Source organism: Sphaerodactylus townsendi, linkage group LG11 (genome assembly GCF_021028975.2).
Source record: "Sphaerodactylus townsendi isolate TG3544 linkage group LG11, MPM_Stown_v2.3, whole genome shotgun sequence".
NCBI lineage: Eukaryota > Metazoa > Chordata > Lepidosauria > Squamata > Sphaerodactylidae > Sphaerodactylus > Sphaerodactylus townsendi.
Genome location: NC_059435.1, coordinates 42,668,023 through 42,686,372, shown reverse-complemented (window position 1 = coordinate 42,686,372; position 18,350 = coordinate 42,668,023). Strand labels below are relative to the sequence as shown.

General features: G+C 40.7%; 1 protein-coding gene across 1 annotated transcript in view; it reads left to right on the top strand.

Annotated features, from left to right (window-relative positions):
- DNAH11 (dynein axonemal heavy chain 11) overlaps positions 1 to 18,350 on the top strand; it is a 190,318-nt gene that overhangs the window by 119,465 nt on the left and 52,503 nt on the right. Inside the window, exons 58-62 of the mRNA XM_048510934.1 lie at positions 3,305 to 3,418; positions 4,763 to 4,906; positions 6,877 to 7,059; positions 8,593 to 8,694; positions 16,733 to 16,867. Coding sequence (XP_048366891.1) covers positions 3,305 to 3,418; positions 4,763 to 4,906; positions 6,877 to 7,059; positions 8,593 to 8,694; positions 16,733 to 16,867 — 678 coding nt within the window. The remainder of the gene's footprint in view (positions 1 to 3,304; positions 3,419 to 4,762; positions 4,907 to 6,876; positions 7,060 to 8,592; positions 8,695 to 16,732; positions 16,868 to 18,350) is intronic.

The window sequence follows — 18,350 nt, the reverse complement described above, 5'->3', positions numbered from 1 at the left end:
CTCTTGATGGCACTTTGTATACATAACTACTTTCAAAGTACTTATTGCAATAATTCATTAGCATTAGTCAGGCTTTCTTTAATTTAAACTGTTGAAATTGTAGTAGCTCATGAGGTATTCCTAGTCACAAAATACACTAATTACTCACTATTAGAAATCATGAGCTTGCTTATGATCTAGCAACACTGGTGCCATAAAATATCTAATAGCTAACATATGAATGTCATGTCACTTCACTAACATGTGAATGCCATGTCAGGAGCAGCAGGGGCATAGTGGTTAAGAGCAGGTGTAATCTGGAGGAACCGGGTTTGATTCCTCCCTCTGCCACTTGAGTTGTGGAGGCTTATCTGGGGAATTCAGATTAGCTTGTGCACTCCAACACACGCCAGTTGGTTGGCCTTGGGCTAGTCACAGTTCTTCTGAGCTCTCTCAGCCCCACCAACCTCCCAAGGTGTTTGTTGGTGGGGGGAAGGGAAAGGAGATTGTCAGCTCCTTTGAGTCTCCTTATAGGAGAAAAAAGGGGGATATAAATCCAACTCTTCTTCTTCTTCTTCTTCTTCTTCTTCTTCTTCTTCTTCTTCTTCTTCTTCTTCTTCTTCTTCTTCTTCTTCTTCTTCTTCTTCTTCTTCTTCTTCTTCTTCTTCTTCTAGCATCCAAATGTCATTATCCTGATTTTTCCCCAAAAAAATTAGAATTTATTTCAAGCCAATTCTTAACTGGAATTTATTGAAAAACGTAAATGATAACTGATATGGCCAAAGTCAAAATTACTTTAAACTGACTTCATTATTCTGCAAAATATATCCACTATAAATAAGTATATCTAATACAGTTATCTCTCCAGGCCCTCTGATAAAGGCTGTCCATAGGATCTGCTTGAAACTTGACAAAAATGTGATGGCAGAAATATTTTATTCTTTCCCTCCCAGAAGCTAGTAAATTAGGGAGCTATTTTGTTGCCATTTTTCATCAGAATCCTGTGATGTCTTCATTTAAAATGTGCTTTCTTTCCTACTTACAGAACCAATGAGGACTAGGAGTCAGTTAAGAGGTTCTCAAGCTAAAGACATGTCTTCATTCCCCCGCTATTGTTATTTGGCTCAACAGGGTGGAATAACATTTATTATCTCCATATAAAAATTGATCAAGGAATTGGCTCTAGAAGCACCATTTGGGATTGCTATATAGAGAGAGGAAGGAAGGTACATCAAAGCAAAATTTGAAGCAAGGCTTTGGATGTGTTCAAAATTAAATACACAGTAGTGACTTTGAACTCGATGAGACTAATTTCTAAGTAAACATGCATAAAATCAAACTGCTAATCACAGAACTGTATTTAATAACCATTGCTGTAGTTTCATGTCTCATTAAACTTTAGCAATATTATGAACACAGACTTATCATTTTTTCCTTAAATACAGGGGATGCATACCTGTACATAAGCCCATTTAGTTGATTGCAAGTTACAACAATTGGCCACAGATACAGATGTTCATTATAAATATTTGCATATGGTCAGGAAGACACGGGAAAAGGAAACTGATTCCCCATCTGCCTGTAGTACTGCCTCTTGATTGGCTCTAAAACCTAGACAATTCGATTATGCAGCTAGTGAGTCAAATCAAAGAACAGTAATTCTGTGCCATTTTCTGAATTTTTGCAGTCTTGAAAAGAAATTGTGACAGACTGAACACTTCACTGCTAAGTCACTAAGGAGCACTAATATAAAGTTTAAAACAATATATTGATTGCAAGCAAACCTACCTTCTTGCTTCCTTCTCCAGTCACAGTATTGCCCTCAGTGATGTTGGCATGACAATATTAATATTGGATGCAGACAGTACTGATTTAGTATGATGTTAATGTGCTAGCTGTCAAACATTTTAAATTTGAAAGGTTGGTAGATCACAAGTAAGTCTGTGATTACATTTTTCCCACCCCCTTCCCTTGTCTTCAGATTGTCCACAGCCAGCTGTAGTTACCTGAAAAGCTGCTCTTGACAGTTAGGAGCCACACACACACACCCGCATGGTGTGGCATACTTCACTGCTAAAATGGGAAAGCTACAGGAATCACTGTCACCAATACATTTCTTGTGCATGTGGTATTGCCTTCTGTTAGTGCTAGGATGACTCTGGGTCTAACTCATTGGTTTGTATTAAACCATGCAGTTCCAAAGAGCACTCCTATTTGTGGGAATGACAGTTTCTTCTCATATTCCCCTCCTTCAGATCCTCACTTTGCTTGTTATGCTTTTGGGAGGGGGGGTCCACTGACCCCAAGAATGGTATTTGGGGGAATCAGTAGGCTACATCAGAAGCAGAAAGGCAGAAAAATTGTGCTCTGAGAGGTCCATGAGTTGATCTCATTAGCAACAACCTAATATCTTTGGCACTACAAATAACAGTGTCTGTGGAGGAGAGGGGGGAACAATAAATTATGCACTTCTTACTCATCCATTGAATAGAATTCAGACTTTTTCTTATAAAAATTACACCTTTGTAGCACAGAAAAGGAGCTTTCCTACTGGGCAAATAAATGTTTTGTGTCATTGGGAAAATAGTACCTACACACACACATACACACACACAGGGAGAGTTAACTGATAGAGTAAACTCCATAAAACATGTTTGTGTGAGTGTAACTACACCTTCGGATAGCTTGTGGCATCACCACTAAGAAGCAGAAAAACATTTTCTCCTATGTCTGTGATTTTCTGGATTTTTTTAATTTTAAGAGCTTGGGTGGCTCACTACTGTTGTGCTCTAACACAGGAGCACTAATGTTTGTTTTTAAAAATGTATTGCCAACAAGCTTTCATCTTCCTTAAAAATGCTCCTTTAAAAAATCCTGGGAGAAATCTAGGAAAGTCAGAATCTTCTTCCCAGTGCTATGAATGTTGCTAAATTTTACTCTGATTCATAAGAACATAAGAACATAAGAACAAGCCAGCTGGATCAGACCAAAGTCCATCTAGTCCAGCTCTCTGCTACTCGCAGTGGCCCACCAGGTGCCTTTGGGAGCTCACATGTAGGATTCCATCCAAGGTCTCTGTGATTCGCTTTTTATGCATCATGATATAAATGGTAAGTCACCTTGGAGAGCACAGTGGACAGCGTATGATATAACTTTGCATAAATGAAGTACTTGACAATTGGGTTCACAAACTTTTTATGTGAAAATATGGTATTCACCCATACTTGTGTACATTACTGTTGGGAAAAGGTTCAAATGAAGCAGTTCATTACACATTCACAGACTTCAAGGATCTCAGATTTAAACCAAGGATCTGTTCAAATAGGTAGTCACGATCCAAGAGGAAGTATCTTGTAAACAGAAAGAGTGTGAAGTAGACCTGATGAAAGCTGAACCTGCTCTGGTAGCTGCTACTGCAGCTTTAAATACACTTAATAAGGTAAGAACCAGTATGGTAATGGAATGTTGTATTGTGCTGTATTTTCTACAAAGCAGCTTCCTGCTATTATATTAGCTCCTAGAATATAAACATCTTTCTTACCAGGGAATAAGCATACATCTCTTTTCCAGATTAGTGTTTTTCATACAATAAAAGCAGATTTGTTTCATTTACTGCATATTATTTTAAAAATCACCTCTTTGTTGTAAGCCTGTTGCATTTTTCCTAGCACTGAGATCTGACTGTTTTGTTCCTTGGAATCTTTTTAGCATGTTGCTTCAATTTTTCCCCAATATCATTTCCCAACCATGAAGGCTATTGATAATGGATCCCCCCCTTTTTTCTTTTAACAAACAATAACTTTTAAATATGATCCACCTGTTTTGAGTGCAGTGAAAATCAAGGATCATCTGGATGTTTTCTGCAAGAGACAGTGTGCTGGGTTATTGTAATTCTTATGGCTTCCTTTCTCTGGAAATCCATAGCTCTGTGTAAGCCCAAACCCCCTCCGGGGGTTGAGAGGTTAATGAAGTATAATGATTGGATGGATGGATGGATGGATGGATGGATGGATGGATGGATGGATGGATGGATGGATGGATGGATGGATGGATGGATGGATGGATGGATGGATGGATGGATGGATGGATGGATGGATGGATGGATGGATGGATGGATGGATGGATGGATGGATGGATGGATGGATGGATGGATGGATGGATGGATGGATGGATGGATGGATGGATGGATGGATGTTATCTTTTGCATTTGATTGCCATGGGGGACATGCAGGCAGATATGGCAGTGGCAAGCTCCTTCTGTAAACTGCATTGAGAAGCACTGTTGTGGTTCACTTCAGATCAGCATCATAGCACAGGGGTAGTAGAGGATCCTGCCTTCCTCTTACACCATTTCTGAATCCCAGAAATGGGTTTTAGGCTGTTGTAGGGGGCTGCACATACATGGAATGCTTGCATCCACAGCCCCCTGATGGGACAAATATTGCCTCCCAGGAGCATTTGAGTTGGAAAAATAGCATGAAGAGGGAAGGCAGAAGACCCTCCTGTCCCAGCTCAATGCTCCTGACCAGAATTGAGCCCCTGTGGTGCTTCTAAATTGAGATGCCACTGATGGCTTTTTGCTGCAAGTCTGCTTTGGGACTACATATTATGCATGATGTGCAGTTTAACCCTTAGGAATGTACTAATCCAGGAAGGTATATCATTAGCCATAACTGAAGAATTTCCTCTTAAAACTAAGCCATAAGTCCCCTTATACTCCTGCTACGGACATTTTGTAATATTCTTGGCTCGTTTCAAAGTCATTTTTGTGCTTGTTTTTCAGACAAATCTTTTGGAACTGAGAGCCTTCCCTAACCCACCTACTGCAGTAACAAATGTTTTAGCCTCAGTAATGGTCCTATTGGCAAATAAAGCAAAAATACCAAAGGATCGAAGCTGGAAAGCTGCTAGACTCTTCATGGGAAAGGTACATAAAACATTGGCATTACCTGCCAAACTGCACTGTGATTTAGGGTGTTTCTGCATGGTCAAAATATCCTGGAGTGAGTATGGAAAATATCCCTGTGCAACTGGGAATTCTGCACGGTTCCCAAAGCTGCACAGGGTCTGCCCCGGAGTTGCCCCGCAATATTTACCCTAGCCTGGGATTTTCAAAAATCGCCAGTTTGGAGATTGTTTTGAAAAGTCCCAATGTGACCCTGCTTGTGCCTGTATCATGAACAACCCAAACAAGGGCAGGACCAGTTTATTTTTCCCACCCAGCCACCTGATCTCCCCACCTGATATTCAAGCTGCCACTCAAAAACAACAGCCAATCAGAACACGGTACACTGGGCATGCTCAGACATGCTTCCAGAGTAAATACAGAAGTCTGGCTCATGTGGAGTAAACTGGAGCATTTCCTACTGGTTCTAAATCTGCTCCAGGGCAGAAGCAAGGAACCGTGTGTAGGCAGAAACTGGGATAAAATAGCCCCAGTATATATGATCCCGGTTTAACCCCAGTGTAATTGTGCCATGCAAAAATGGCCTTAATTAGTTAAATACAACAGTTAAAGTTAACATGTTGAAAATATGGTGGGATCCTATAACCCATGAGTGCAGCAAATTCATAAATTAGATCTCTACCCCTCCCATTTTTCTGCAGCTTTCTACTACCCTAAGAAGCTGTTCTTGAAGCTGAGGGGACTATCAAGAACAGGGTAGGGTACAGCATGGAGAGGTGAAGCTCAAGGGGGAATGGGCAGAAATCCTCCTTCACACATGTGTGCAGACACACACACTCACATGCTTTCCCACAAACAGAGCAAGAGCACCTGCAGGATAGAGTGTGAAGCAGCAATTTTCTGCTTAAACCCTCTTCTCTTTGCAACCTTCTCTTTGCAACCTTCTCTTTGCAACATCACACTTTATCCCTAAGGGTCATTCAATACTAAGGAGCCACTTGAAGCAGTACAGGGAGCTACAGGGAGAAGGTGGAGAGATGTGTTCTTCTATTCATGGTTTATAATGTTTTGTAAAATGCTACTGGTCATAAATAAATGGGGGGGGGATTAATTGTTGAGAGCGTGAGAACCTGAAAGCAGTAGGGAGATATTTATATTACATTATCTGCCATCAGACTGGTTCCACAGATGAAAAAAAAAGAGCATTGGTGTGCTTCAGACAATACTCAGTGTCTAACTCTCCATTTCACTGCAAAAATGTGGAACACTTTTTTTAACAAGATTAATAGGTTTGAGTAAGGGAAAATATGCATTCAAGAAGCAAACAGGAAATCCGTAGTTCACCCTTAAACTGTTTCTGCCTTCTCACTTGGCCTATATCTGAGTAAACATGCTTTGTACCCCCCAATTCCACCTTCCCAAAGCTGCTTATTTTGCTTACAGTGTATAGTGAATTCTTCATTGGGAAAATATGAATTTCATAGGGAAACTCATACAGTGGAATCTCAGTTTTCGCCGGTAATCCGTCCGAAAACAATCGGCGAAATCCGAAACTGCCGAAAACCGAGGCAATGATTTCCATAGGAAATTTCCATAGGAAATTAGCAGCGAGGGCACGGTGATGGAAGCAGCGAAATCCAACGAAATCTGAGGCAACCAACGAAAACCGAGACAAACTGTTCACGGAAAAAATCGATGAAAACTGAAACTGGCAATAACTGCAGTTAATGAAAACCGAGGTTCCACTGTACTTTCTTCAGACAAAACAGAGAGGTACGGGAAGAAAAAGTATTGGTAACTCTTCCTTCCCTGGAGTTCTAGTACCTCTTAGGTAGAAGCACTTGAGGTGAATGCGCTTAAAATTCTTTGCATTGTAGCCCTGTACTTTACATTGCTTTCTGTTTTGTTTGTTATGCTTTGGGGGGAGGAAGGGAAGTATGTATATACAGTGTCATTAAACAATAGGTACATTAAATGTTGTTGTCTTTCAGACTGATGAATTTTTGCAAGCTTTAATTAACTATGATAAAGAGCATATCCCAGATAATTGCCTGAAGGCGGTCAAGGAGCATTACTTGAAAGACAAAGAATTCAGCCCAAACTTGGTTCGCATGAAGTCATTTGCAGCAGCTGGCCTCTGTGCCTGGGTTATCAACATCATAAAATACTATGAGGTATTGAATGTGTGTTTTTTTAGTTAGAGTATTAAAATGTTTTGGTAAGTAATATTGCATAAATAGCTTGGGGATAGTCTACATGGAAGCAATATTTTCAAATGAAGAACTTGTAAGCTGCAGATAAATTGTTTACAGTAGCATTAGGGCAATTTTTAAACTCATGCTACAACACAGCAAAGGGATATCCTTTTAAATTCTGATAATATGAGCACTGGTGTATTGCAGTGGCTAAGATTGTGGACCAAAATGTCCTCATTTCAAATCTCATCTGACTCTTGAACTCATTAGATGGCTATAGGCAAGCAGAGTTTCATTAGAGCTTAATAAATCTGTTGTGTCTTACAAAATTGTTATATTTGCGGGTAACACATGTGAAACACTTGTAACAGTGTAAACACGTTATTGATGTTAACTGTAATTGTTGCATTGGATACTTTCCTAGCAGATTCAGGAGAGCCTGAGAAGGTGAAGGCTGCAGGTGGTAGCAAATATGTACAATCAAGAGCTTCTTTTCAAACTCCAAGTTGATTTAGAAAGCAGCTTGCAGTGCACTATCAGAGAACAAGTATTTGGAAAAGAAAGGAAACATCTTCACACTTCTCTGCATCAGTGCTGCTGAACTACAGGCTGTGAGAGAAGTACAAATAGGAGTGGTATAATTAGATCCTTAGTGAGCTACTAGATTCTTTATCATATCCCAGGATGTCCCTTTAATTAAGTGCATATAGTCATTTAGCTGTTTTGTGAAGTTCCTTCCTGCGACTTCTAAGTGCACATTGAAATCTTGAAAAGGGAGAGGATTGAATTCTAGTTGCAATATTATCTAATTAGCAGTTGTGAAAACAATAGAGGGCAAAATCCTGTAATGAGAGCATGGGGCTGGATCCATCCTTACAATGCAGTCCTGAGGGGAAAGCCAAAAACGCTCAGGAGGCATGACCCTGGGGCCAGCATAAATGCCACTTGTGCTGGCATAAGGACACCAGCACCACTGAAGCAACAGTGCTAAAGGGGGCATTCTTGGGGGCAGGGCCAGATTTAATTAGCTTCCTGATCCCTTTTGGCCCAGGAATGCCCCCATTTACTGGTCCAGATTTACACCAGCAAAATCAGTTGTGCAGCCCATTGAGCTACATAAGCCACTTTCATGGGCAAAGAGGCAGTGTCGCCTTCAACTTGCTGTCTGTGGCTCAGGAAGCTTCTTTGGAGGAAGCACAACTACGCCATGGTTGCTCCATCCACAATCATATGCAACTTACCCCTTCTCCTCAGGATTGCAATGCCCATTGACAGTTTCCAACAATTTCCCGCTTGGTGGAAGCCCCTCACTGCAGCGCCCCTCATGTCACTATTTAGGAGCCTTTTGACGAGAACAGTGGGCTGCAGTTGGAGAGGGAGCCAGGAATTTTGTGTTCTGCTACTGGATAATTTGATCTGGATGCAACCAATATTTGGCAGTTTTATAAACAGTATTAAACTTGTTTCATTAACCCCTTCCTCCTTAAAATTGTGGAATATGTGAATTCTTAGGTATACTGTGATGTGGAGCCAAAACGTCAAGCACTGAGCCAAGCAAACGTTGAACTTGCATTGGCTACTGAAAAGCTGGAAGCCATCAGGGAGAAACTTAGTGTAAGTTCAACTCTGCTACATTCCTAATCATGCTGCATAGCCCCTAGCAGATGTAACTGGCATGCATTCTTCTTCGTACCAATGCTCTGAGCCTGTCTGTTAAAAAAATGGGATTTTACTGCTTTCTTGCTCTGTCAGAGTAGGAAGCTATTATTTTCACATCAAATATGTTGTTATATTAAGCACTGCTACATGTTTTCCTATAAACTAGCCAAAGATATATATTTTGTGTTTGGTAACTGAATCCTTAACAAGAAATAATCATTTTGCCAAGAACCTTTTAGCCACATTGGTACACATATATGTTTTATTATGATAAATTTAAGTATTAAGTATATATGTTGTTTGTCTTTCTCAAAATACACATCTGCTGGGTTTATTCAAAGCTACAACTTAGATGATGACTTCAGGTACTTACAAATATTGAATATACTCTAGTCATCCTGTATTTTCCTCTCCTTCCCACTCATTTTCAAGCTATGGTAGAGCATTTAATGGCGCAGTCTTAAGAACGCTCTCCTGGGAGTAAGTGCCGTTGAGTAGACTTCCATAGAATTGTATTGTCAAAGGCTTTCACAGCTGGAATCACTGGGGTGCTGTGTGGGTTCTGGGCTGTATGGGCGTGTTCTAGCTGCTAGAGAGAATGCTGCTAGAACACGGCCATACAGCCTGGAAACCACACAGCACCCCATTCCATAGCATTCTTAGTAGATCTGCTTCAGATTGCGCCATAAATTGCTTAAACTCATCTAGGGAATCTATTCCTTATTCTGGTAATATAAATTGTTTACCATTGTTCATAATGATACTAGATGCAATGCCATGTACTCAGTGGTTCTTTGCCTATCAAAAAGAGCATACTTTATCCATAGTTCGATCCAATTCTGAATGCTTTTCACAGCATTATTCCTGTTTCATCATCAATCTTGCTTGCAGTCCTGCATTAGGAACTGCACATTTGCATGCCTGCCATGGACTTGTGTAGCTGTGGTTAAACACGGAGGGGGGGGGGGTTAACTAGATCATTCTCAGGTCTATGCCAACTGTTTCCTGCTCCAACAGTCACATGGCCAAAAGAATAATGCTGTATCCCGCAGTTCCTTTTTTGCTGAGGAAGGATTAGGTTGTTCTGGCTGTTACTCTAGAAACCCAATGTGGAACAGCACAGAAGACCAATGTTGAAAATGGGATTGCATTGATCAATAACTGATGTTCATCAGGTGTCATCTCTCCCTCCTGCCCCCACTGTGAGCTCTATGTTTAATGGAAATGGCTTGAACTAAGGCAGAACTAAGAGATAGGGTGCTAAACCATTGAGCATGTGACTTTTGGGGGGGGGGATGGTCATAAAGACCTGAGAATGATCTAACACCCCCCTAGTGTTCAAAATCTAGAACACAAGTCTAAGGTACGCCTGTACTTGTGCATTCCCCAATGTGTGCCTGTATAGAAGAAACTTCAGTCAACATCAGTTACAGCTAAGCGCAACCATGTTTTATTATTTATTGGCCTACTATGCTTTGTATTTATTGTTCCATGTGCTAATACCTTTGAAAAATTGAGTCACAGGTAGTCATCCCTGTCTCATGGATTTTCAATGGAATCCTACCCTGTAAACCAGTGCCTTTCTGTGGGGAAAGTGCTGTACTTATTTTTCATATAGAATTTTTTTGTTGTCGCTTGTAATTTTCTATAATGATTAATAAATATTGTGGCTATTACATGGTAATCAATAATACATCATCCGTCTGGATGGCACTGTGCTACCAGCCCTTCATTTTTAATGCCTTCTAAAATATATTTCAAAATGACAAATTAAATCCTTGTCAGCACATGCAACAGCAAGATAAATGTTGTTGAAACATTTTTACATTTTTTTAAAACTGCCATGAAATATTTTATATTGTTTAACAAAATTAATTTGTGAGCATCTTTTCAGTTTAAATTTACAAACCCCTATATGTTTCTTCCATATGTATATGGTCTATATACACATCTTTATGTTTATATACTTCCTTAGTACACTGAAGAAGGCCTTTATGATTGTAAGTACTAAGTGGTATCCAAAGATGTGTCTTCACACTTTGCAGTGCTGCATATGGCAGAAGTGTGTATCATCCAGCATATGCTACTATAGGTTTTTGTGTAGGTGTAGCACATATACCATGTGAAGTTTTATGTCACAGTGTGGCAAGGACAGACTGTGAGTGCTCAGATACCACAGTGCTGTACCTGCTCATTGTAAATAGCCACTAGTCAGTGTTAGTAGCAGATATTCTACTGTATGTCATGCCTGATACCTATGTATTCTAAATAATTTCAAGAGGAATGCTTTATGAATAGTAAACATTCTAGGCATAATATATCCCAAAATTAAGAAATCAGAGAAATACAAAATCATAACCCTTTTAAAATTAATTCAGTCAGAAAATTATCTTAAGATCTTTTAGGATTGTTGTTTATAATGAACATATTTTACATTGTCTTTGAATAAACAGCGGTAAGTGTCTAAATAAAGATGAGGCAAATTGGGGATTTGTGGAAAATTGTGTGAGGGGATAGACTGGATCCAGTGATCTGTCAGTAGAAGGTGCTGATGACTATGGACATTTCTCATTTTCCTCTCCTCCAAGCATCCCCTTCAGCAAAATTTATTCCCAGGGTTATGGGACACATGTGGAGAGAAAGCCACATGGGTTAGCAGAATACAGTGTGGAGGCGGAAGAGAGTGAAACTGCTGTTCCTGCCTTCTCCATCAGTGAAAACTTCCCCAAGGTTGGAAATGGATTCATGGGAGAGAGAGAAAAGCTAGGAAGTTTCAAGGACTTTGCATGATCCTTGTACTGTAAAACCCAATGACTGGGTAAGTCCTCACCACCCTGAGAACCTATCCCCCTCTAGGATACCTATGGCCTTGAATGGCCAATTTCCCTTTTTCTTTTTGACTGGTTTTGCTTTTAACTGTACTACCGTATATACTCATGTATAAGTCGAATTTTTCAGCACATTTTTAATGCTGAAAAAGCTCCCCTCGACTTATACGCGGGTCATTAATTTTTTTGTGTTTTTACTTTGCCGGCCATCAGGGGGCGCAGTTTTTATGCTAGAGGCACCCTCAGAAGACTCTCCTGATGATACCAGCCAAGTTTGGTAAAGTTTGGTTCAGGGGGTCCAAAGTTATGGACCCCCAAAGGAGGTGCCCCCATTCCCCATTGTTTTCAATGGGAGCTATTAGTAGATGGGTCCATAACTTTGGATTCTCTGTCCAACTTTCACCAAACCTTATTGGTTTCATCAGGAGAGTCTCTTTTATGATACCAGCCTGTACCTGGTGAAGTTTGGGTCAGGGGATCCAAAGTTACTGACTTCCAATGGATGTGCTCCATCCCCCATTGTTTAAAATGGAAGCTAATATTAGATTTTTCATTTCTGAGCACATCCCCTCTTAAAATCTAAGTTATTAAGCATTTGGACAATAATAGATGATGATGAGGAATCCAGTTTTGAAAGGATTTTAACTCTTGTGTTTTACAGCTTGGTTGCTGGTTGAGCTAAGGTTTTTGTACTTTAAAAGTTATTGCTGAGACCATATTGTTCTTTGTTGACCTCCTTCTTTCCACCCTCACAGAGCTAGTTTACTGTTTTTTTCTTTTGAAAACAAAATATTCAAAAACATTTAACCTACTGATGCCTCAATTGAGGCTGCATTTCCCACCCTCGACTTATACGCGAGTCAATAAGTTTTCCCAGTTTTTTGTGGTAAAATTAGGTGCCTCACTTATATGCGGGTCGACTTATACACGAGTATATACGGTACACCTGCTCTCAAAATGTCGAGGCCAGGGGACATAGACAATCTATGTACAAACTAATATTCTTCTACATACCTAAGTAACCCCCAAAGTATACAAAGATGAGTCCTTCTTTGAATTAAGCTGCTGTGTACGGAAATGCAGACATGTTGATGCCATGGGAAGAATTTTGTGCTCCTTGGATTAGGACAGGACTGCTGTTATTAGGATTTATTGCTTGGCATTAAAAACTTAAAAACAGGTACGGTGCAAAGGAGGATCTTGTCAGCCTGATGTCATACTTCTGCTTCCAGTTGGCTTATTTGCACAAAAGGAAAAGCTGTGAAACAGTGAAAGCTGGTTGATTGGTAATGCCATTGCCTTTGATGCATGGTCTGTATAGAATCATATTCAAAACCGGAAGCAGTATTTAGTATAAAGTTTTTATTTGATTCTCTAATTGCCCATTAACTGTGCAATTAGAGAATTGGAGGGAGGGCAAAATGGTTGTGGAACCAGTGTGACCCTGTTGCTGGCATAAATGCCACTCTACATGGTGTAAGTGCATCTACGCTTGCAGTGGGGGCACTTACACCAGTGCCAGAAAGCTGTGCAGCTATGCATCACCTGGGCACGAATGCTACCACTGTGCCTGTACTTCTCCAGCACAGGAGACCATGCTGGCACCGATGAGGGCATTTCTGGGTGGGAAGGGTAGAGATGAATTTAGCTGGCTTCCTTAGGCCTTTCAGCCCAGGAATGTCCTCTTTTGGTGGTGTAGACTTACCTCACCAAAAAGGCCGGTGTTGGCCTGCATAGGGCACTTGCAATGAGGACAGTGAGTTTTGCGTATATTTTAACTTGTCTGACCTTCCCAAATCTCTTTAGAGGTGATGGGGCTGCACTGTGCCCGGTCATCACCCATCTTCCGCCTCCTTTGGATTGGGCTGCCTAAGGACTAGTATGTTATTTATGTCTATCAGTTTTGCTGCACAAGAGCTAGTGAGTTCTAATCTCTGGATTAGCCTCAGCATGTCAGGACCATTGTTGTCCTAGATGAGCACTTCCACTTTTCTTGAAAAATGTCACCCTCATCTGTCAAAAATGGGTCATAATCCTTTCACACAGTCTTGAAGGAATATACATTATATGGATCTTCATGGCTGCCTTAATACATTTCAGTCAGGCAACTCTTCCTGAAAATTAGGTGTGTTTTAACTGTCCTTTTAATAATATCTTCCATATAATTTATAACTGGGATTAATTACTGTAATCCAGAGCTATACTATTGTGGTTTTTGTCATAGACACACTTGTTCTACACTTTCTGAAGGCCAACCAAATGGCTGTTGTGGTTTTTCTGGGCTGGGTGGCCATTGTCTTGTAGTTTTTGTTCCTAATGTTTCGCCTGCATCTATGGCTTGCATCTTCAGAAGCATGTCATGGTGAGATGTCTTTCTCTACATGATAGTGCAAAACATTAGGAGAAAAAACTATCCGACTACCACCACATACCCTAGAAAACCCGCAACAGCCAGTTAATTCCAGCCAGGAAAGCTACTGACAATACACAGACCAAATGTTTTCCTTGGTACCTTACTTCTGGCTACCATGTAAAACTGATAACTACAGTGTTGGAAAAGTGGACTTCTTAAGCTCAGGGGGGGGGGGGGTATTTGTTTTATTCTTCAACATCCCAGTTACTAGGTTGATAGTTAGCAATTTGTATAACTGCCAGTGCCCTCTTAAGCAGAATTACACCCATCTAAGCCCACTGAAGACACCAGGCTTAGAATTTGTGTAATTATGGTTAGGTTGTTGCAGCATAAAACAGATGTCTGTATGATTATCTTTAAAAAGTGATGAATCCCTGCAGTGTAAGCTTAGTACTTTTGTTAACTGCCATCTTGTAGTGTACTCTAGAACACCCAGTTACTGAAAGTGTATCTGGTAAAATATAAGACCTTTGTCAATCAGCCCTACACTGGGTCATCAGGAGTTGGCGTAGAATTGCACAACTTGTGACCTGCAGAGTTAATGTAGCACACACCAGCCCTGGAGCTCTCTTGCTGATGGTCATTCTACCCATTTCAGGAGTCATAGGCAGGCAGGTTATAGTAACAGGACATTTATAAACCCTCTGATGGCACACTGCACACAGCTAGGGTGTTTGGAACTTGATGGGTCAGAAGTTTTTGCAGGTCAAAAAACAACCAAACAATCAGACACAGCTAGGAAGGATGGAGAAATAAATTTGCTTCTCTAGAGTAGAAACAACACTCAGAACTTGGATTATTGTTATTTAAAATATTTCTTTTTAGAACTGTCATTTTTCTAGAAGGAAGCTTGCTGGTCCTGTATGCAGTTTTTGGCACAGATGCATTCTTCAATCAGGTATAAAAAAGATGGTTCTCTGTTAGCCTTCTTGCTGCTTACAGATTCAAGACTTGTTCATAGTCCATTAAACACGATAGGATCACAGTTAATGTTCCACATTGCTCAAGTCTCCATTTAAAATTCTCTGAGGAGCCAGTGGCATTTTGCCATGGAGAATGGGTCATCCTTAAAATCATTATCATAAATGCCTCCATAAACAAAATTGGATCAGCTACCTCATTACCCATTAGAATTCCAGTCACACTTGCATATCTGGTTAACCAGGCATTCCAGCTGTTGCACTTCTTTCTTGTATAATGTTCTCATTTATATTTTTCTGTGGTTTCCTGAGCTAGTTTGTAGTAGTCTCATTGCCCATGGCATAAAAAGATTGTGAAGGTCTCTGAGATTAGTAAACATTTGAATTTATAAAATAATATATGATAACAATAGTAGCATACAGACTACTAACAGAGTTCAGCAGTTTTGGAGATCTTTACATTATTGACAATTAAAAGCATTGCAGTACACTTGTGTGCCTGTGGATTTTGTCATAAATGGCTAGGAAAGTCTGTCCCTTTCCAATGAATTGATCTGCACCAGTAAGAAATTTCTAAATATTATGTATATGAATGTTTTGGTTAAATTTAATGTTAAATGACAGTGGGCCTTAGAATGCAGCTTCAAAGAGTCATTGATTCTGATGAATCAATGCAACAAGCAGTCTGAGTTCCAGATCTTTAACATGAAAGACTGAAACATCAGCAACTGAGACAATAGCAACAGGACTGGTTTCAGGTTTTGAGGGGCCCTGGGTAGAGAGTGCTTTTTTTCAACAGCACTGGGCATTTTGTGTGTGACTGAGAGTTCAGCTTCTACAACTATCAAGGACAGCACTTGGACAATCATCACTTTCTTCCATGGTGGTATAAGGCAGCTGGGAATACCGTAGGGATACTGCTTGTAAACATGAGTGTGGGCAGGGGAAGGTTCTTCTCAGGCAGGTGGTAGAGGAGGTATGCAGACTGGAGTTGATGGCAGTAGGCCTTATCAGGAACTCTGGGCCCTGTCAGATACCCCACCTCAAGCTATGCTGACACCTGCCCTGAACAGCAATTTGGACACATTTTTAGACAGCTGACTGCCTTGCATGGGTAACAAAAACTCACTGTGGCATCAGAGGTTCAATCATAGGCTTTGTGTCAATGAAGTAACTGGTCACAGTTTATTAGCTCACATGTCAGAAGTACATTTTATAAATTATGGCCCCTTCCACACATGCAGAATAATGCACTTGAATTGAAAGTGCATTATTCTGCATGTGCGGAAGGGGCCCATGTTGTGCGTACTTAAAAATTAAAGCTTGCACAGTGAGTTATGACTTCTAGTTTGTCTTTGCTTCAGATTTAGCAAAATGTTGTGAGGAAGACCCACACAGGCCTTTCAGAAATTATTTATACTTTAGCTAAGCATTACACATTTTTGTTTGAGATACTTATTAACCATCTTCTCCACAAAGTGTCAAACTATTACCACAGAAGGTAAGTAGCATGTTGGACTATTGAGTCATGAGGATTTTAAAAAATCATTGTTGAAATTTTATGAGCAACTAGTTGTATTTTCTTTTCATTGTGACAAAGATGTATTTGGTTCAGTTTTGTAGATTTCAAGAGTTAGAAGATGTCTTGGTGATGATAGGCAGAGCAAGCAGATAGGACAAAAGCAAAGATGTAGTGAAGTGTGATAATCATTTCAGGAGGCTTTATGATGACTTTACTATAGTTCAGTTGGTCTTCTGGTGGTTAGTTGTTATGAAAGTGTGGAATGAGAATGCCTAAGGTGCAATCAAAAATTGAACCTTCCTTTTAATAGGAACTGAATCTCAATCTGAGGAAGCTCACAGCATCATTTGAAAAAGCAACAGCAGAGAAAGTTAAATGTCAAGAAGATGTCAGTCGAACCAACAAAACTATTGAATTGGCAAATAGACTTGTTAAAGGACTGGAGGTAAGTTGGTTTTTCATTAACACCATCTATAAGAGTGCTAGTGAAACGAGATATTATTTTAAAAGCAGTGGAAATGAAAACTGCCTTTTAAAAAATCATCCACAATGGGGGCATACTCTAACCAACATGACAGTGTATCACTGTAGGCACTTCCTGTAAGCAGCACTGTGTTCTTCTCTGGGGCAATTTCGGGTGAGAAAGTGGTACAGGGTGAAGGCATATTATGATCTCAATCCAAACCATGCTTCCACATAACAGGAGAATTCATGATGTGCAGCTGATTAAAAGATCCTGTGGTGGACCTAGACACAGTCCCAAAACACTAACATGTAGTTAATTCCATAGTCCTGTGGAGTCCAAGTTCAATTTTCTGATCTCCATAAAGTTTACTGACTTATCTCAGACCTGTCATTCTATCTCACCCTCACCTACCTAGTAATTTGTTTCAGAGGGCAGCCATATTGGTCTGTAGTAGAACACTGATTCAAGTCCAGTAGCATTCTAGAAACTATGGTGGTTCCCCAACTCCTCAGACATATGAAATGTATATAGATGTGTTCTGACTAGGGTTGCCAGCTACCTCCTGGCAACCAGCATGGGGTGGTGGTGTGGTGAGGCAGAATGTACTGACAGCAAACTTAGGCCATGACTTTTGGCATCCACAGTGTGGCAACATCATTTCAGATGTGACACCATGTCACCGACGCTTGGGGCACTGTGCTATTTGGACAGAACTTCATGGTAGAAGCTATTTTTACCCTAAAGCCATGGTGGTGAACCTTTGGCACTCCAGCTGTTATGGACTACAATTCCCATCAGCACCTGCCAGCATGACCAATTGGCCATGCTGGCAGGGGCTGATGATATGGTAGCCTCTTTAACTAAGCTGAAGTCTCAGAAGGTCGCCACCACTAACTAAAGCTTTGTCAGTTTAGCAGAGCATCCCCATAGTCATTGGCAATCCCATGACATCACTTCCAGTGCATGCTGAAAATTATGTCACCATGTTGCAGATGCCAGAGGCCTTGGCCTAACTTTACTGCCAGTAAATTACACCTGCTGGCTTGCTAAATGGCACGATGTGGGCAGGGTGTCAAAGTGGGGGATCCCCCACTACTTGCAGGGGTCTGACAAGCCCTTATTCTGACCCGACCTCAGAAGCTAAAGGCATGAAGGTGAGCTAAAGGCATAAAGGTGAGACCTTCCAATGCTACTGCCTCCCAGAAGTTTTCTGAGAGGAGAAGTCGATCTCTGGCTACCAATCTTGATCCTCCTTGATCTCAGATTGCAAATGCCTTAGCAGACCAAGGGCTCAGGAACAGCAGCAGCAGAAGGCCATTGCTTTCACATCCTGCATGTGAGCTCCCAAAGGCACCTGGTGGGCCACTGCGAGTAGCAGAGTGCTAGACTAGATGGACTCTGGTCTGATCCAGCAGGCTAGTTCTTATGTTCTTATGGAGGCTGCTTTCAGCCACATAACTAG